At 43.5% G+C, this 20904-nt stretch overlaps 3 protein-coding genes across 4 annotated transcripts; 1 reads left to right on the top strand and 2 right to left on the bottom strand.

Moving 5' to 3' along the window:
- Positions 1-1091: 1091 nt before the first annotated feature.
- LOC307245866 (catechol O-methyltransferase domain-containing protein 1-like) lies at positions 1092-7740 on the top strand. Of its 2 annotated transcripts, none has more exons than XM_080021580.1 (7): positions 1092-1217; positions 2644-2781; positions 2927-3032; positions 3162-3280; positions 4417-4471; positions 7314-7447; positions 7526-7740. In XM_080021580.1, the coding sequence occupies exons 2-7, from the start codon at positions 2677-2679 to the stop codon at positions 7676-7678; spliced, it is 672 nt and encodes a 223-aa protein (XP_079877706.1). In that variant the 5' UTR covers positions 1092-1217; positions 2644-2676; the 3' UTR covers positions 7679-7740. The 2 variants fall into 2 exon arrangements, with proteins under 2 accessions (XP_079877706.1, XP_079877707.1); XM_080021581.1 differs by lacking the exon at positions 1092-1217 and adding an exon at positions 1550-1571.
- Positions 7741-7800: 60 nt separating this feature from the next.
- On the bottom strand, positions 7801-11484 carry LOC307245865 (non-selective voltage-gated ion channel VDAC2-like). Its single transcript, XM_080021579.1, has 9 exons — positions 11348-11484; positions 10381-10452; positions 10217-10266; positions 9924-10076; positions 9750-9802; positions 9411-9638; positions 9121-9271; positions 8957-9014; positions 7801-8531 (listed from the first exon to the last, which is right to left on the bottom strand). The coding sequence occupies exons 2-9, from the start codon at positions 10445-10447 to the stop codon at positions 8440-8442; spliced, it is 852 nt and encodes a 283-aa protein (XP_079877705.1). The 5' UTR covers positions 10448-10452; positions 11348-11484; the 3' UTR covers positions 7801-8439.
- Positions 11485-12402: 918 nt separating this feature from the next.
- samd8 (sterile alpha motif domain containing 8) lies at positions 12403-20704 on the bottom strand. The gene is made up of 6 exons (XM_080021578.1): positions 20563-20704; positions 18792-19360; positions 17773-17868; positions 17540-17657; positions 16568-16718; positions 12403-14451 (listed from the first exon to the last, which is right to left on the bottom strand). The coding sequence occupies exons 2-6, from the start codon at positions 19346-19348 to the stop codon at positions 14147-14149; spliced, it is 1227 nt and encodes a 408-aa protein (XP_079877704.1). The 5' UTR covers positions 19349-19360; positions 20563-20704; the 3' UTR covers positions 12403-14146.
- Between the last annotated feature and the right edge of the window lie 200 nt (positions 20705-20904).

Below are 20904 nucleotides of genomic sequence, written 5' to 3'. Positions count from 1 at the left end.
CCTCACCAAACCACGCAGTGAGAACACGGTTTACAGTTTTCTCCAACACAGTTTAGTGACTAAATACAACGGAACCTGGAAGTAAAGCTCAAACCCCATTTGCTCACAGAACTAGGGGCCTGGCAGGTTTTACATTTAAAGCGACAGAAACAGCCCGTCGAGAGCAAGAGGGATATAGAGGCACGTTAGAAGGCCTAGAATGCATAATCTGACTGGTATTTTCAAATACTGGTAAATTTCAAAAACATGTTTTTGGGGATCCCAGAGAGCTATAGACCAGTTCCGGTGATATTCGCTGAAACTGTGAAAACAACCGTCTTAAACCTCGATATCTCTCGTTTTAGATTTCACATGTTGTTTTATTTAGCAGTAGATAATGAACGACCATAAATTATGAGTGGAACACGATCTTAAGTAAAGGCCCTCTTGTCACACATGCCAGTATTTAATCTCTCTCGATATATACACTATATATGCTGTATACTTTCAAAATTGCAGCCTTTTGAAACATCAATATTACAGCTTCATTATTTTGTAGGATTTGCCTGTAGATCATACTGGACTATGGCTTCACCTCTACTGTCCAGGATTTAAATATTAATGCATTGCCCCGACAGGGAATCATAGGAAAATGTCATTCCCATCACAACCAGCCACATTGCGACGTACACACATTACACAAAATAAAACAGATATTTAACATTTCTACAGTGATAATAACATCCTCTACTCTAGCGTTTTTGTTACCTCAAACCTATCGCGGTGGAAATGCCACTTGTATGGGACAGGTATACTTGGTGTGTGTAGTAGATGAGATATAATGCGCGCAAACAGTCACATCTCATCACGTTGACTCTTTTTTTTTTTTCATTTTTTGAACGTGCATGTACTAAAATAGGTTCAAACCACCCGGGACGCTGCCGTTCGAGGAATGGGGCGATCGCCGCCCTGGGACGGGACGCAAACGCGGCCGGGTCGAACGGGACGGAGCGGCCTCCCAGCCCGCGACCCCCGCGCCATCCAAAAAGGCCCCGCCCACGCGAGAGCCCGCCGCCCTCCGGGGGGGGGGGGGGGCGGAACGGCGCCCCCTCGTCGCCGCACAGGACCGCGGCTCCTCGGGGTGGGTGCGCCGCTACTCCTGCTCCGTATCGCAACGACACATTTGCCCCTCACGCACATTTCACACGGACCTACTCGGGGTGGAAAGAAACGCCAAAGTATGCATTTATTTTTATTATTTATTTATTTATTTATTTTAATTTATTTATCGATTGTGGTCGTTTTCTTAATATCGCTGCAGTGGGGTATGTCCGTCGTTGACTTCAAAGATGTATTTCCTCATTTGTGCAATTCATATACTACTACTACTACTAATAATACTCTTGAACGCATTATAATAACGTTGAGAAGAACGACGATTCCGCAAACCTTATCTTTGCGGGGCACCCGTGACCCGCCGCGGCACCGTAGTGCGTGTAATAGCAAGCGCGACAGCGTTTTGTGCGCTTTTCAACCGGGCTACGCGATGGCGGCGAGCAGTTCACCGTCTCAGTATTACGGTCACGTCCCCGGTAAACAAGGAAATCGATTTTCATGAAAATGCATGTAAACAAATCGCTACGTGAATTGATTCATATTCAAAATGCTGAAATCCTGTTTTACTGTGGTGGTTGGGTGACTTGGATCAGCCACACGGGGAGTGAAATCAAGAAATAACGCTTTATAATAATAATAATAATAATAATAATAATAATAATAATGATAATAATATGAGGATTATGATGATGATGATAATAATTCAGTTTGCCCTAGAACTCGATCGTGTGTCTTGTGGTCAGAGCGGTGCTTATGGGTCAGAGCAGACCCTATCTGCTCAGAAGACTTGGGTCCTTCGGAGTGCAGGGGGCTCTCCTGGGCACCCTCTCCCAACACCGTGGTGGCATCAGCCATCTTTTATGGAGTGGTCTGCTGGGGCAACAGCCCCACCACAGCTGAGAGGGAGAGACTTGACAAGCTGATCAAGAGGGCCAGCTCTGTCCTGGGGGGCGGGCCGCCCCCCTGGACCCGGTGCAGGTGGCGGGAGAAAGGAGGCTGATGGCCAAGCTGGCATCCACGATGGAGAACGAATCCCACCCCATGCGTAACACTCTGATGGCACTGGAGAGCTCCTTCAGCGATAGGCTGCTCCACGCAAAGTGTGGGAAGGAGCGCTATCGCGGGTCCCCCCTTCCTGCGGCTCTCAGACTGTGTAACCAACAGTGCAACCAGGAGACCGACCACACAACTGTGAAAGGGTCCAAGTGCAATTTTTTTTATATAAAAAAAAAAAAAAAAGAATAGAAAGTGCAATCCCTGATGTGCAATGTGACAAGATATGTGCAATACACTTTGTACTATCTGGTTCCTATTTATGGTGATTTTTTTATTTGTATGTTTCTATATATTTTATATTGTTTATAGTTTGTACTTGATATGCTCTTTGTTTTCTGCTGTCCCCCTTTTGCTGCTGGAACGATGTAAATTTCCCTGTTGTGGAACTAGTAAAGGTTTATCTTATCTTATCTTATTAAATAAATGGATTGTCAAAACATACTGCTCACAAAAACAAGAACAGCCTAACACTTATCCCATTGTCTCGTTCAGGGAGAAATAAATCCAAATTCCAAAACCTCCAGAATGAATATCAGTAAAAGCCACTGCGGGCCTGAAGACTCTCCCTTGATGCAGTATGTGATCAAGCATTCACTGAGGGAGCATCCGATCCTGGCACGACTGAGACTGGTAAAGAAGCCCTAATGTCTGCAGTATAAGTCATTATTTCTAATTTAATTTATATTAAGAACAAAAAGCCGCTGATGCTGCAGGCTCCATATTTTACAATGTAATTTATGGAACTAATGCAATTTTCGTTTCTTGTGCTTTTCAGACATCATTGCAGGAGATCGGTAACTTCATGATGATCTCCTGTGAGCAGTCCCAGTTCATGGTTAATCTGGCAAAACTAATAAACGCCAAGAAAGCAATTGAGATCGGTAACGGCATTAGACTCTATATTGTTTATATTGAAACATCAGAAACCATTCCAATAACATTACCCACTGAGTTATCACAGTCCGTATTATAATGATCTTTTTGACGCCCAATTCATGTTGTGTTTGCAGGGGTCTACACCGGCTACAACACTCTCAACATGGCGCTGAATATGCCTGAGGACGGCGTTGTGATAGGCTGTGATATCTGTGAAGAATACACAAGCATCGGCAAACCCTTCTGGAAAGAGGTACAATTCAAAACTGTAATACAGGTACTCCTCACTTAACGACCGAGTTCCGTTCCGAGGACCAGGTCGTTAAGCAAATTGGTCGATAAGAGAGGAGCCGTTGCCATTCCGAACACTAGTGTTGTGAATACTGACAGACTGCTAGAACGGTGGTTAAACAGATAGGTTGTTAAGTGAGGAGTACCTGTATTCAATACCATATTTTTGGTTCGTGTACCCCCTATTGCCAAATTGGACAGCATCATATGTAGTCATTGGCTGGAATACATCTTGCGTAACACTACTGTGTTATTTCCATTTTGCTAATTGCCAATCAGTTCAGAGGATTATCATGCACCACAGGTAATATATTTTTGAATCAAATGTTTGCATGTGCATTTGCATCCCTGAAAGGCTGAATTAATGTCTGGACATGGGACCTGGCGATTGAAGAAAAGAAAATAGTGTATAATATGATTAAAAATAACAAACAATGTCGGACCAGAAAGCATCCAGATCACAGATTTCTGCAAAAAAGATGTGGAATCCACTAAAATCGAATGATATTAATCATGAACCTTAATCGATCATTCATTTATTCAATTTTTTTTTTTTATCATAACCCTGTTTAAACAAATTGACTGATATGATATTGATTGGTCCCAGAATAACAGACCTTCACTCACACCCGCTCATGTCATACTTTAGAAAAGATTTCATCAGGTTAAGCAAGTAGTTTGAATTCAACTCAGATATCGACATTGTTCTCATCATCCCATATGCAAAATACCGGGTGTCATGACATTTCACGACATTTCACTACATATATGTATGACCGTATGTGTATGTATGTGACAAATAATCTCTTGACCTTGACATCTATCACTGTATCTTATGAATAGAATATTCTTTATTAAACTATAAAAAATGGGCTTATGCAGCCTAAAACTCAGCAGGATTGGCCGATATCATGAAGCAATCATACTTTACCATAAAATACAGAGGGTTTATCTAGCCAACTCCGAACTGAAAAATAACAATATTGTCACACATGCAAAACAAAATCTGCAAATCTTTTCACAGGCCCTTTGGCCACTCACCACAGGGAATGTACCCAATTCAAATAAACTACAGCTTGTTGTTTGTTTCTTCTACAGGCTGGGGTTGAGCATAAAATTGACATACGCCTGAAATCAGCCGTGGAAACTCTAGGTACAGTACAACGAGGTGTTTTCCTATTTTTGTGTGTGCTTGATTTCTCCAAATTGGTCTTAATATCGTACCAGCAAAACACCAGGTGCTCGCTCCGTTGGTTGAGCTTGATCCTTCTAAAATGTATCTCGTAAGACTACAATTCAGAATGATCTGATCTTTCAACACCCAAAGGCTTTTGAGTTGCAACATCACCACTTAGACCCAGCGCTACATTGACTAGTTCAGTTTATTTGCTGCCATGTTGGTTCCATGTGTCTCCTGTAGGGGACTTCAAATATCAAAGCACAAACGTTTGGGTACCCGATCCCAACCCGACAGGATTATTTAACCTCATTTTGAGAATTGGCAGGATTGTGTGAATAGGCTGCTTGATTTTTTTATGAAATGCATTTTGCTTGTTTCTTTATGACTATTTGATTTCCATTGTAAAGTGGTTTGTGAAAGGCGCTTTATAAATCCCAGTGATTATTATTATTTAAGCACTTTGGAGCTAGGCTTACGAGAGGCAGACACTGAGCATGTAGCATGGAGTCTGGGCTCGGTCCTCGGTGGTTCCTCTCAGCCCGACCAGCCGCGTGACCGACCAATCAGAGGCTGCTGTCATTCTAGGAGGCGGGTAGTTGATGACGTAGTTCAGAGTGCACCACATTTCAGAACCACAATGGCGGCTCCTGAAGATGATGGTGGTGATGCAGCCATAGCATCAGTTTTAGCAGAAAAAGATGTTACGACAGCAATAAATGAAAGTGTGCGCTTTTTGATGTTATCGGAGGAAAATATATTATTTTTCCGAATGGTTTGGAAGGAGCTTGATTCACCAGCTTGCACCGTTGGTGACGAATATGTTCCTGAACGATTATCTATCTATCTATATCTATATATATATATATATATACACACATACACACACACTTAAATCCCAATTCCAATGAAGTTGTAAAATGTAAATAAAAACAGAATACAATGATTTGCAAATCCTCTTCAACCTATATTAAATTGAATACACTACAAAGACAAGATATTTTAAGTTCAAACTGATAAGCTCTTGTTTTTTTGCAAATATTCACTCATTTTGAATTTGATGCCTGCAACACATTCCAAAAAAGCTGGGACAGGGGCATGTTTACCACTGTGCTACATCACCTTTCCTTTTAACAACACTCAATAAGTGTTTGGGAACTGAAGACACTAATTGCTGAAGCTTTGTAGGTGGAATTCTTTCCCATTCTTGCTTGATATACGACTTCGGTTGCTCAACAGTCTGGAGTCTCCGTTGTCGTATTTTGCGCTTTATAATGCGCCACACATTTGCAATGGGAGACAGGCCAGCCTAGTACCCGCCCTCTTTTACTGTGAAGCCACGCTGTTGTAACACATGCAGAATGTGGCTTGGCATTGTCTTGGTGAAATAAGCAGGGACGTCCCTGAAAAAAGACGTTGCTTGGATGGCAGCATATGTTGCTCCAAGACCTGCATGTACCTTTCAGCATTAATGGTGCTTTCACAGATGTGCAAGTTAGTCATGGCATGGGCACTAACACACTCCCATATATCACAGATGCTGGCTTTTGAGCTTTGCGCTGATAACAATCTGGACGGTCCTTTTCCTCTTTGGCCCGGAGGACACAACATCCATGATTTCCAAAAACGATTTGAAATGTGGACTGGTCAGACCACAGCACACTTTTCTACTTTGCGTCAGTCCATCTCAGATGAGCTCAGGCCCAGAGAAGCCAGCGGCGTTTCTGAGTGTTGTTGATGTATGGTTTTCGCTTTGCATGGTAGAGTTTTAACTTGCACTTGTAGATGTAGCAATGAACTGTTAACTGACAATGGTTTTCCGAAGTGTTCCTGAGCCCACAAGGCTTGACACATCCTTTTCAGAATGATTTTGATTTTTAATGCAGCGCCGCCTGAGGGATCGAGGGCCACGGGCATTCAACGTTGGTTTTCGGCCTTGGCGCTTACGTGCAGAGATTGCTCCAGATTCTCTGAATCTTTTGATGATATTATGGACTGTAGATGATGAAATCCCTAAATTCCTTTCAATTGTACGTTGAGAAACATTGTTAAACTGTTTGACTATTTGCTCACTCAGTTGTTCAAAGTGGCGAAGCTCGCCCCATGCTTTCTTGTGAACGACTGAGCCTTCCGGGGATGCTCCTTTTATACCCAATCATGACACTCACCTGTTTCCAATTCACCTGCGGAACGTTCCAAACAGGTGTTTTTTTGAGCATTCCTCAACTTTCCCAGTCTTTTGTTGCCCCTGTCCCAGCTTTTTTGGAACGTGTTGCAGGCATCAAATTCAAAATGAGTAAATATTTGTAAAAAAACAAAGTTTATCAGTTTGAACATTAAATATCTTGTCTTTGTAGTGTATTCAATTGAATATGGGTTGAAAAGGATTTGCAAATCATTGTATTCTGTTTTTATTTACATTTTAATGTAAACGTCCCAATTTCATTGGAATTGGGGTTTGTGTGTGTATATATACATATATATATATATACACATACATACATACATACATACATACACACATACATATTATATATATATATATATATACATATATATACACATATATATACACACACACATATATATACACACACACATATATATACACACACACACACACAGATGCATTGAAGTCAAGCGCTCGCTGCGGAAGGCCAGTCTCGCTTGTGATGGGGATTGTAAAGACCTCCCAAGAAAGAGGGACCAGGCTACCTTTTGGTTGTATGTTATGTTCTGTATGAAAGGTGCTACAAAGTACAGATAACGGTTATTAATAATATTTAGACTTACACTCATTGTCTTGCCGTCATTACAGATGAGCTCCTTGCTGCTGGCGAAGCTGGAACGTTTGACTTTGTCTTCATTGATGCCGACAAGGAAAATTACGACAACTACTATGAAAAGTCCTTGCAGTTGGTTCGGAAAGGAGGCATCATTGTTATCGACAATGTAAGTTTTAGTTGGACAACTTATCGCCCCCCCCCCCCCCCTCCCCCCAAGCTGACGCCGTCTTTCGCTGTCCGCCAGGTGCTGTGGTCTGGGAGGGTGCTGAAGCCCGCGGCTGGTGACGTCTCAACCCAGGCAATAGACAAACTGAACAAAAAGTTGGCGAAGGATCCCCGAATCGACCTCAGCATGCTGCCCATAGCGGACGGGGTCACACTAGCGTTCAAACTGTAGTTCCCCAACATCACAGCGGAAAACATTGTACGATGATGAAATAAACACTAATTATTAATTTACCTTGCTGCACAGCATGCATTGTATAATGTGAAGCTCTACTCAAACAACACACACGGAGCTGAATTCACCACTTTATTGCAAAGGTAGACGTACACATGAGGACCTACTGGAGTGTTCCAGCTCGACGGGAGGGTCAGTGAGGGTTCATTCAGAGGTTCTGATTCACAAAACTGTATTTGGCTTTGTCCGGATATTTTAGATTTTGTACATGTTGAAAGCAGGAATTCAAGACAAAAGATATCTCAGAACTAACCAGATTGGTTTGGCCTCTTGTAGATAACTATTAGCCAAGGTATGGCTTTCAATGTGATAAGCATATTTTGTAGATTCAATGTGCAAACGAACGAGCCAGCGAGGGCTCGATGAAAATAATTGCTACTGTGCAACATGACAGGGTATGTTCGTATCCCTATAACATTTTAACAATTAAAAACAACAAACCTTTCACGGATCTTAAAACCTTAAGTTCACTGCGATGATGTTTCCCCACAATAAATATTATTCACTGTAAAATGCAATTTGGTAGAGATCATTAACATTCGGTAACATAGTGACGTGCTACTATAACTAAAATAAAGGAGCGAGGTTGAAAACTGACTCTAAGAGCGGGATTGTCACTTTGGATTCTTCTTTGAGATCCTTGGCTGACCAAATAGGAAACACATACCAGGTTCTGCTTGACACAACTGTGCAGAGGCTCATGCCTCCAACTCCAGCCCCAGACCTAGTTTGTGGCCGCCCGCATTAATGCTCTTTCCATCCACCAACGCAGAGAGAACTAGTTTCATACCTGGGTTAAAAAAATAAATAAAAAAAGTTTGTCAAAAACAGCAGATGACCTTTGGACTGGGCTGAGGTGATATGTAAGGGATAATGTACTGCCAGCTGGTCATTATCGCAAAATAACCCCCAGCTGGCTGCACATTATGCTGCTTAGACGAGTGATTGAAACTATTCTATATCCGCATGCCTAATTTAAGCACTTCTGCTTAAAAAAACAACATGACAACAACAAACACTCCAACATGTAGCCAACACTGCATGAAACAAGGGACGAACAAGGGAGAAGCTGTTGCCAGTGGCAACGGTCATTATTAACAGACACAGGATATTCAGAAATAACTGGCCGCTGTTATTTACCAATCAGAATCGAATATTACACAGAACCGTGTTATAATAATAATAATAATAATAATAATATCCGATTACACTTACCAGGCCGCAAAGTCTGGGTGTAGCCGATTCCAACCAAGCTGGCGTTATTAACCTTAGCCTAGAAGAAACCATGAATAGGAAAATGATTCAACACGGTGCCTTCCCCTCGTTCATTCAATTATGTGACGGGTTCCATCACAAAGCGCAGTCTGGGAGGCACATACCGATATGGAGGCACTGGAGTCAAGCTGGTATTTGGCTGCCAGCCCAAAGCGAGTGCTGTTGCTGCCTGCCGTCCAGGCCAGGTTCACGGCGGTCTCTAGTTTGTCATTCACCTTCTGGTAGATGGAACCAGCAAACTCTGAACCATCTTTACTGGAGAAAAAATAAAATACGGTTGCAGGAGACCGGATTTTTTTTTTTTCCCCCACGACAAATGAACACGATCGCCAAAGAACCACTTAACATACTCACATACCCGCCTTAGCTATTAAACACGGAAACCAGGACTTACACATTAGTGTGCAACTGGAAGTCTCCGGTCTTGTAGCCGACTGCGAAGTTGCTCTGGGTCAGCTTGGATTTGGCCGTGTCGATTGCCATCTGGTAGCCCAACAGCCATCCTTCGTAGCCGGCAACCGCGACGCCGTGGATGGTCGGGCCGGCAAAATCGAAGTCTACGTCCATGCCGAGGTTGAGGTATTCACGTTTATAGGCGGTCTTGACTTTGCCGCTCTTCTTGCTGCCACGTGACACAGGAACATACAAGCAGAGAATTCATCCATCTACCGTCGACTGAGAAGGACATTTAAGGAGGAGGGATATTTTAAATTTTAAACAAAATATTACACACCCAGTATTTGGTGAGAAGGTGGTATCAAATGTAAGTTTTAGCCCTTTAGTGATCTAGAGAGGGGGGGGGGGGGAACCAAAACACATCAGTGAATTAGCTTCGTTGAGCTTTAATCGGATGTGGATTGCGAGGACGATCGGCTCATTTAAAAAAATAATAATAATAATAATTCACCTGATCTTCAACGCAGATTTCGGTTCCGAGCGTGTTGTCTGTCGTCCATTTCTCTGAGAACGTCAGCCCATATTCGGCCCACTTGTACTTGGTTTCGAGGGTTCCGTTCACCTTGCTGGTGTCGGTGTTGGATGAGCCAGAGGTTTTGAATTCCTAATCGAGAACTCAAAGTTCAGTAATAGATTACGGAAAGGGAAATCGTAATCGCAATTCGGGGGACTAATTTTTAACAGATAAAATAAAAAGGTAGTTCCAGTGTTTAGATACTGTGCAGAGGCGATGGATGAACTCACCACTCCACTGGCAGACGTTGTCTTCACATCAAGTTTAACCTGCCCAAAACCTGCCAGAACGGTGACAACGGAAAGAACAAATCTTTACACTGACAGGAAATGACAGCAGGGTCGTAATCGAAACATCATTAAATACACTATAGGCATATCTCGTTTTTAATTACCATATCCTTTATTAAAGACGTCTTTGGCAGATTTTCCAAGGTCACCATAGGACGGCGGTACCGACATTATTCCTGAAATATTTTAAATTGCAGAGAAATAACAGGGTTTATGGGCTTTCAGAAACATTTTGAGGGATCGAATGCAAAAATGGCGGCCGAGAATGGAAAAGGATCTGTTTAAACACTCCAGGGGCAGAGCAGAACAAACTTTGAACCCCTGATAACCCGAAAAAAAACAAAACAACAACAACATTATTTTGTTTTGTCTTTAACAATTACTTACAATGGATTCAAGACACTTCATTTCGTCAAACACAAGTACGGTGCGGTGGCATGATGAAGGGGCAACATTGGGAGCGATAATATAACACACACACACACACACACACGATGAATCGATAAACATGAGTCAAAAATATAAAAAATAAATATACACAAAAAGGCAGAAAACGCATTCGGATGGATGTTATAATAATGTAATAAAAGTATGTTATTTCAAAGACATTGTTGATATTCGGGTTTATTTTACATTTGCCAAGTCTTTCCTTTTAATTCATTTCGGACAACGTTTCAGATGTATTGTATGGTGCAAATTCCACAAACTCTCAGTTAATGTTTAGGTTTATTGTATATTGCCGTATTTTTATATTTCTTCAGTGCATTTTACAAAAAAAAAAAAAAAAAAGAAAAAAAATTTACCAAATAATACAAAATGTTCTCATTTTTTCCTGTATATTGCCTTTTTTTTTAGTAACTCTCTAAAAGGTTTGGGGGGTTGTTGTTGTTGTTGTTGTTGCCTTTGACGGTAAGAGCCACCCGCCCGGTGACCGGGCTGCGGGCGGCCAGTAAGCCGCACGCAGCGACAGCCACGCCGCCAACACGCCGGGCCAAGCACCGCACACCGCGATAGAAGCGCCTCCGGTGCCGCTCGTACGGACTATTTGAGCCGCGTCCGCCAACAACTCACCGGTGTGTCCGGGTGTGTCCGAGCTCTTCCGCGGCGCTGTCAGACGGCGGCAGAGTGGCGGGCAGGGCGGGCCCGTGTTCCCGCTGTAGGGCGAAGTGAAGGAGAACGAGGCGACGACACCACCCCGCTGACCTCAGCGCCGCAGGACCCCGGATTATAGCAGTCTGCGCCGTCGCCCGTTTAGAAAAAACCGATGCCCGCGACGATAACGGCTATTTGCCGAGGGCGAATCAAGGAAAAAAGATTCTTATGTCAGTATACATCGATCGGTTTACTCTATATATGACGTGAGAAGCGTTTTCGAAGCACGTGTGCTGTGCAATTTGCGTCGGGCAACGCGTGGCCTTCAATGTCGCCATGGTAACCACTAAACCGGCTTCAAGCTGGACACGTGATCGCGTGACGGGCTTAAATTCAGGAAGTAGCGACAATAATTAATCACGTGCGATCCGTAATCGAATAAGATGCACGCAGGCGCGCATGCGTGCAACCGTACGTTTCAATAGCTCCTCACTGCGAAGGCCAATTCAAAAGGTCATTTGGGAGTTTTCTCTCATGGAAGAATTAGTTCAACATTTATGCAGAAGCAAAGTGAGGATTGTTGATCCTGTGGACACCTGCAACTGCAACTGTTTTCCAACAACACGTTGCACCACGCTGGTTGCATTTTTTTACCTTTTATTTTTAATGCAAAATGTCAATCCATAACATTATTTGGTTATTATTTTGTTGAAAAGTCTCAGACGCGGGAGTTTGGAAGCGGTGAATTTGATGAAGCAAAAACAAAAAAAAAAAAACACCCCTGAAATCAATGGATCTGAGGAAGGAAACCTTTCGGGGGAACGTCTTGGGTCGAAGGCGAGGGTGAACCTGGATGTTGAAAATCAAAACATGACCGTTTTTAAGGTTGCAGTTGTGGGAGGCTGTGCAGTCCGCCCAGCAGACAATGTTACGGATTACCACTTGAAACATTTTTTACAAAAATTAGAACAGGGGCACCAGTACACCTGTTTATTATTTTGATGTCTTTTATTTCACAAACACAGAACATTACTCAAGTTATCTTCAGCCCATTCACATTCCCCCAGCGAAGACACTTCTAACGGCATAGTGACAGAGTTGGAAGCTTTCCATCCGACCTTGGCACGTACACGGCTTTACACAGAGACAGGAAGAGCCTCCACAATCACTGAAAAACACAGACATTACTAGGTGTGTGGGTATGCAAGAGCATTAACATGACATAATGTTGACCTCAAAGCATAGATGGTTATTAGCTCGTAAACGTTGTTTAGAAAAATAGTGTGTGCCAACATGCCATGACAACCAAATCATTTACAGCAACTCAGTGGTAGTGGCGATTTGTTAGTTGCTGTAATATAAATGAACTTAAAAAAATAATAACAAAAAAAAAATTGTTATGCGCAACTGTAAACATGGTCTGTTAATGTGCATGTTGCAATAACCTTTCATATAAAATACAAAAATACTTGACATTTACAGAATGCAATAAATTAATACACTATCAACACGTACATACAGATGTAAGGGTTTTGTTGAGGAACTACAATTCATTATTGAGAAAACAACATCAAGGGATTGTTGTCCCAATATGTTCAAATTGTACTGTAGCGTGGTCTTTTATACAATGTAATAACAATAATCAAAGATACAACTTCCCACAGGCATATGGCCGTTTACCTAATGTTAAAAGGTATTCGGTATTTCTAATACTGACAGTTTTATAAGGTGACTGAAAAATATTTAAGACAATTATAGAACATTTTCCATTCCATCATTTTGGCAAAAACAAAACAAAAAAAAAACAAAAGGTCCATACCTTAGCCTTGAAAATGCAGGACATTTAAAAACAACCCACGGAAAGACAATCAAGGCCTGCCACAGTTTGAGTACTGAACTACTCTCACCATTTACTAAAATTGTCAAAAGCACAAAGGAACCTCAAGGAATGCAGAAAGCTTTGCAATACTTTTAAGCAAAAAAAAAAAAAACAAGTAACATGTGTCGGACGGCACGAGTTAACTCCATTTCTTGTCATACAAGAGTATGTGTTGGAAAAGTAATTTAAATATTGCTTTTACTGTGTGGTCCATAGCGTTCAATGCAAATGGATTTTATAGGGGAAATGTCAATTTGTCGGAAAGCCACTATGGACACAAATGGACATCGCTGATATTTATCAAATACTGTACAGGACGGACATACCAGCCCTCATGGAGAATGTCTTTCAATGCATACTTTTATAGCACAGCTTGCACGAGCATTCAATCTATGTTCAATCAAACAATCTATCTCGAGATTGTGCACCCGGCGAGAAACAATTTTGGTAAATTTCAATTTCACTGCTGCCTGAGAATTATCAGGTGTGGTTTCCCAAAACCACTAATATGTGCCATCCAGACGGTGGCAACATAAGTGTGGAACAAGTGAAAAATGCTGTGCATGTATGTAAACAAAAAAAAAATAATAATAATAAAAGATCTAAACTTTTTGAAGGAGAAATGAACAAATAAAAGTGACATCCCCCGCAGACACTGGGAAATGGCAGATCTGTTAAACATTTTTTTGTTTATTTCCCCAGGAAAACGCAAATTCCCAGAACCCGTGTTGTGTCTCTGTGCACCACGCCAGGTCCGGGAGTCAGATCGGATCGGGTGCACCGCCCTCAGCGCTTCAAGGGCTCTTTGCGGACGCCGGTTTTCACGCACTTGGCAACGGGAGGGAGGAGAGGAATAGCCGAAGCGATTGTCGGAAAAGCCTGACGGCGCCCGCCGCCCTTCACCCGATCAGCCGCCACGTTGCGGGCAGCCCGGAGAAGGGCAGGCAGTACTCGTTGGGCACGGGCCCGTTGACGTTGCACTCGAAGAAGGAGAACATGGGGAACCAGATGCGAGCGCGGCGGCTCTGCTGGTAGGCGCGGGTGTTGGCCAGCGTGTGGTAGTACAGGAAGAGCCGGGTGGTGATGTAGAAGGCGATGAAGACGTCGATGGAGTAGTGTTCGTGGGCGGCCAGGATGAAGAAGATGCCAAACAGGTTGAGGACCCAGGACAGGGTGTGGAGGAAGTTCCAGGTCCTCGGGGTGTCTGTTGGGGAAACCGGTCGTATGGTCAACAACGGAGGAATTTTTGCAGAGCGGCTCAAAAGGCTTAGGCTTCAAAGGAAGCAGCGACGGGGGCTTGTGAACGACGCGGCTTCCCGACATCGAGTATTCCCCTGGCTGGACAAAGCATTACACATGGAGGGTATCAGGGATCGGGGTTCTGGACGTGGAAGCCCATTCATTTGCATGTAATGTGAAGGGCTGTTTGTTTGAACATTTCAAAGCCGTCATGAAACTTTCAGTTAAATAATCAGCAAAATTTGCATTAGAAAACTTTGTAGATATATATATTTTTTATTTTATTGTTTTTAAGTCAGGCCGCACACCATTACGTACGAAACTTCAGGACCAATTACAGAGAGCACAGCACGGCTCTAACCGTGACCTACGTTAAATTGCGGTAGATAAAGTTAAAAGTGAAACTCTGTCGGACTCCCCGGGATGCAGGGTGTCATCATTACTTTCCAGGGTGATCAAACTTCTATCATCCCTTATTTAAGATGAACCCATGGCCATATATCCTTTGCATAGGATCACATTAAAAAGTTAGGGATATTCGGCTTTTGGGTGAAATTTCAGGATGAACCTAAAATGCACTACAACCTTTACAGGTGAACTTAATTTGACCTTCTCTAAACTTTTGAATGCACATGTCCAACTGTTCAATGTTTCAGTACTTTTTGCACAACTTGCTGTTCTGTAACAAGGAGCTGAACGGCAAAATTCACAACGTGTTTGTGTTTGATCCATGAATCTACCGATACATTTCCTGGTTCAATTAGAATTGGTATTTAAACAGTCCTCTTCATCATGCTGTTCACATTTTGACATCATGAGACCAAGACGACACCTAACAATTGATCAACAGGACCTCGCTGTTGCAAGGCTTCAAACAGGATGTTCTCAGAGGGAAGTGGCCACTGAGCTAAGAGTGTCAGAGTGTCATCAGCAGGTTGCAACAGAGATACAGAGACTGGAAGAGTCACAGAAAGGCATAGAAGTTGACGTCCTTTGGCCACATCCCACACTGATGAGCGCTTCATTGTGAACAGTGCCCTGCGGAACCGGATGATGAATGCCACTCAACTCCAGGCACATTTAAGGGACATGAGAGGCACCCAAGTGTCAAGATGTCGGAGACATCAAGGAAGTCTGGTGACAGCCACTGGTGTCACCAGACGAGCCTTTGGTGGTGGTGGTGGTGTTACAGTGTGGGCAGGTGTGTCTAGTCAATACAGAACTGTCCTACACTTTGTGAATGGTGTGGTGACAAGCCCATACTACCTGAATAACATCATTCATCCAGTCATTGTGTCCCTGCATGAACAACACAGGCCTCATTTCGTCTTCATGGACGACAATGCTCCAGCTCATCGAGGTCGCATCGTTAGGGAACGGCTGCTGGAGACTGGGGCACCTCAAATGGAGTCTATGGGATCAGCTGAGTCGCCGTGTAGAGGCTCGTAACTCTGTACCCCAGAACCTCAATGACCTGAGGGCCGCCCTTCAAGAAGAGGGGGGGGGCCAGGCCTCAGCAGACAATAAGTCGACTTGTGAACAGCATGAGACGTCGTTGTCAAGCTGTAATTGATGCTCAAGGGCACATGACAATTTATTGAGACACTGACATTTTTTGTTGTGGTTTACCCACCACTGTTGTTGGTTTTTGTTTCAAATAATTGTTTGAGATGAGGAAATTACCATTGCGTGCTTCTACTTAAATGCCCTACTTTCATGATATAATATCACTGTCGTGTGAACTTTTTAGATTTTCTATAAATTTCACCCGAAAGCCAAATATCTCTAACTTTTGAACAAATTCCTAGATATGTAAATGTACCTGGCGGAATAAACTGATTCCGATTGCGTAATATTCATTTTATTTTTGTAAGTAAAATGTGGAAACAACTTCCTAAAGCGAGCAGCACCCATGCCATTGCCCTATGGTGGTTTTAGTTTGAGCCTGAGTCCACTAGATGGCAGCAAAGCGACAAATACTTTCAACTTATTTTCACATTATCACTTCCCACCGCCGGCTTCAACCGCTCTCCTGTAGAGAGGTTGATAAATGTTCCAACAGATCCCGATCGGAAACTCACACTCTGTGACGAAGAAGTTGAGAATGGTGAGGACGACGGTGTGGCCGCTGAACATGTAGTCGCCGCACGTGTGGACTCCCGTTAGAGACATCCCAAAGCCGCTCCAGATGGCCACGGCTCGCTGCAGTTTGGCCCAAATATCGCCGTATATCTGGAGGGAGGGGAGCTATGGTGACAACTGATGCTGCGGCAACGAGGGTCTGACAGATTAATAATAATAATAATAATAAAAATGATGACTGTGACACTGCAATTTTCCTCCAGGGATGAATTAAGTATCTGTCTATCTATTTTCCATAATACATCTATTTTACTTACAAAGCACCTTTTATTGGTGCAGTTCAAAGAGCTTCACCAATAAAAAAAATTAAAAAAGATGAAATGAAAACAAACTAACAAAAAACTTCATGTGAAGTGGATAGAAGACAGCTTAAAAGTGCTTCAGATTCAATAGACAAAATCTAAAACACCTAAAAGCAAAAAACCCCACAAAAAACAGACAAGGAAATGCAAATAAAACAATAAATGAAATACAAAAATAAATAGACAAATAGAAAATAAGAACAATAAGTGCTGCTAATCAGACGCAAGGTTAATGATGTAATTTCAAATTTTATTGCAAATTCATTTCAAATTTCAATTTCATGGAAATTGAATTAGTCACATCAATTGAATGCTTAAAATACATGTTTAAGGCCTACTTTCTTTCTTTTTTTTTTTTCTTTTTTTTTTTTAAATTTCTTATTTTCTTCATTTTCTCCCACCCCCCTTGGAATTCCTCCGTGCCCCACTGGGGAGGGGAAGGGAACACGCTACAGTCTGATTATCAGTGGTTTAGGGGCATGGTTAAAAAGAAAAAGGAAAAAAAAGCTGCATCAGCAAATTTCTTTTGTAAAGGGTTGTGGAGCTAAATTCGACGTAAAAGTGTAGGTAGATTACACCCAATCTAAAATGTATAAAACTCGACATTACCTTTCCTGAGCACTGCAGGTGCTGGCCCGGCACCGACAGCGAGGTGACGAACATGGTGATGCAGCGCAGCATGAACACTGTTCCCATGAGACTGCACAGGCGCCGCAGCAGAATCGACCTACAAGGAAGGAACACGGATGACCTCGGGGCGCTCGCTGTTATCGAAACCTCGTGAATCACACGCAGTGCTATTAAATATGAAAAGAGTCCCTGTCCGCCTTGAGGTGCCCTACCTGTGTTTATGCAGCAGCAGAACCAGCAGCCAGATGGCGCAGAGGATCACGCCGCACATCTCAGCCATGGCAAAGGCCCACGGTATTCTAGGCACACTAGTCAGAAACACAGGGGAAGAGTTTAAAAGGCAAGCAGGACTAATACATTGAAATGAATTTTAATTGATGAAAGACAACAGATAAAAAAGCAAGATTTTGTACATTTTGATGACATTTCTACACAAACGGGTCCAAGTTACCAGCATATTTACTAGGACCATCACTGCACGTTTTTGCTCCTACTGGTGCACTATTTGGACATTACTTTAGCTTAAGCGCCACCTGGCCTTACCTCCCCTCTTTTTTGACATGCACTGCTGTCATTTTCTGCTGCTGTAACACCCAAATTCCCTGCGGATTTATTAATCTTAATCATATTTTATTTTAACAGATATGTTCTGACGGGTAGTAAAACTACGAACGTGAACCATTTATCTAAATTCCACATTTTCAGCGTTTACTTTGATCATGGCTTGTCTGGCCATGGGAAGCCTGGACAGCTTGCCTCATAATCATGTGTCATTTTGCCAAGAGTGCTCTGGTATTTCCCAGCTATCAGCACCAACAGAATGCCAAGATCTTTCCAATGCTCCTCATCATAACAACAGGTCACACCGTTTCCCTTAAAAGTAGGTCAATCAAAGGGAACAGTTGCAGCCAAAGCTGGCTTATTAGGGAATGTGGGAGGACAATTACTGACACGGTATCAGAAAGTAGGGCATTAATAATGTCCACCATCTGGTCTGAAATCCTTATTCCAAAAAAGAAAAAATGGAAAAAGAGCAAAGCAACTAATTCTTCTTCCATCCGCACTACACTTAAAATGCTAAAATAAAAAGTCTGTTTTAATCTGTACTTACAAACACATTATGTCAATTCAGAACTGACTAAAGCGGTCATAACTGCATATGTATTTGCTGTTCTTGGGCTACTTACTGATGCCTCAAAAAAGTAACAATAAAGAGTGCTTAGGAACCCACTTGTCTAAGAAAATATCTGGCAGGGGAGGGTACGTGCGCATGTCAGGCACCCGCTCGTGCACTATGACCATGACGAAGGATGTCAATCCAAACACGAACACCACGTAGACGGAACTGAGCACGGTCTTCCAGTACTCGGGATCCAGGCGCCGCGTCTGCTGCTTGTACTTCCCATTGGTGTACTGGTGGTACTCCTCTCCGACCGGGGCCGTCTCAGCGCTGTCACAGTCCCTGCCACCCTCTCCGTTACACAGCCAGTCCAGACTTCCTCCGGAGCCCGTTGGGGAGTGGCCGTCAAAGGGAAGGCCGAGCTCCTCCAACAAGTCCACGTTTTGCTTCTGGAGCTTGCGGATGGACACCATCAGCCGCTTGATGTCGCCCAGCACCTTGAGCTCCAGAGGCGGCGAGCGGAGGTCATACTCGCTGAGGCTGAGCAGACTGGTGCCGTCCAGACGGTGCTTATAGCACAGCAGGTCCACGTAGTCGCAGAAGCCCTCCTCCTTCAGCCACCGGGCCACGTGCTTGGTGGTCCAGCGGTGGACGCTCCGCTGGGTCATTTCCCTCGCACTCTGAAAGCAAATTGCACAAATCATATTTCAAAAGGAGAAGAAACACCACTTCAGTAATCGCTGTTGTCCTCTGCATTTCAGCCATCCTAACTATTGAGGAGCACTGGGCAGCTATAATACGGCGCCAGGGGACCAACTCCAGTTCTCGTGCCAATGCCTTGTTCAAGGGCATCGGCAGGACAGTGCTACCTAACGTGCACTGAGGGTGGGTGGAAACCACCTGGAGTGAAAGCCACATGAACATGGGGTGAACATGCAAACTCCACTAAGAAAGCCACCATGACACGAACACATTTGTCTTTCTCTGTGCAAGTCAAAATATACCACATCCATGTCAAAAACAATGGCACTTTGACTTGGTGAAAAATATACGGGAGAGGTATAATTTGTTTTATATGCCTACCTCTCTTGTATAAATAATTATTTCTACTGAAAATGCAATGGAGAACTGAGAAAAAAAACAAAAAACGGCGTACTGTATCAGATTCAAGGTCAAGTCCAGACTTTACACAGTCACGGTGGCTCCTTTTTGACGGAGTAAGAAAGCAGAATGTGTAAGAGCAGTTTGCACAATGAGATCCACGCCCACTGAGGACATCAATAATGGACGCGAAGGGGGAGAGACACTGAAACAGCACATTAACTGGTCCTGGGAGAGTTAAGGGGGAATTATTTATTCATCCTGCTCCATCCGTGATCCTACTGCTACACCAAACCACCATCCTCACCGGCTTAACTCAATGCTGATTAACTAATTAGATGGATAGATAGATATACTGCAGATATAGATATATTGCAGATACTATCGATAGATGGATAGATATACTGCAGATATAGATGTAGATATGCTGCAAATAGATATGCTGCAGATAGACATACAGACAAATAGATAGACAGATAGACAGACAGATAGATAGACAGACAGATAGATAGATAGACATACAGATAGCCAGATAGACAGACAGACAGACAGACAGACAGACAGACAGACAGATAGATAGATAGATAGATAGATAGATAGATAGATAGATAGATAGATAGATAGACAGACAGATAGACAGATAGATAGACAGATAGACAGATAGACAGATAGACAGATAGGGTGTTTCTGTTGCAGCACTTTTATTCTGCTGCTTTATCATTTCTCAGCCTGTTGTTTTGAGGCGAGCTGCCGTTTTCGTGCCCGTCGTCCTACCACTTACATCGGACTCACGCTGGAGATCAGCCAGCCATGGGGTCCGGTCACCGAGCTGCGGTCTTGGTCCACTGGCTTCAGCTTCACAGCTCCGCGGCCGACCGAGGCACGTGTCGGCGTGGACCCACGGGTGGAGCGGGACCCGAAACGCCTCTGAGCACGACCCGCCCGCCCCGCTAGCTTTTAGCCCCGGGCTAGCCCAGCGAGCTAACGCCGGTGGCTGAATGCCGCTCGCGGGGAGCGGACGAGGCACCGGGCGCGGCGCGGCCTGTCTTCGCTGGGGCGAAATGCACGGCGCCTCACAGGACTCTGGCCGAGGCCGAGCGACGTCCGCCGGGATGGTTCGCGT

The sequence above is a fragment of the Zeus faber genome (genome assembly GCF_960531495.2).
Source record: "Zeus faber genome assembly, chromosome: 20".
Taxonomy (NCBI): Eukaryota; Metazoa; Chordata; class Actinopteri; order Zeiformes; family Zeidae; genus Zeus; species Zeus faber.
This window is presented reverse-complemented; position numbering and strand designations above follow the sequence as displayed.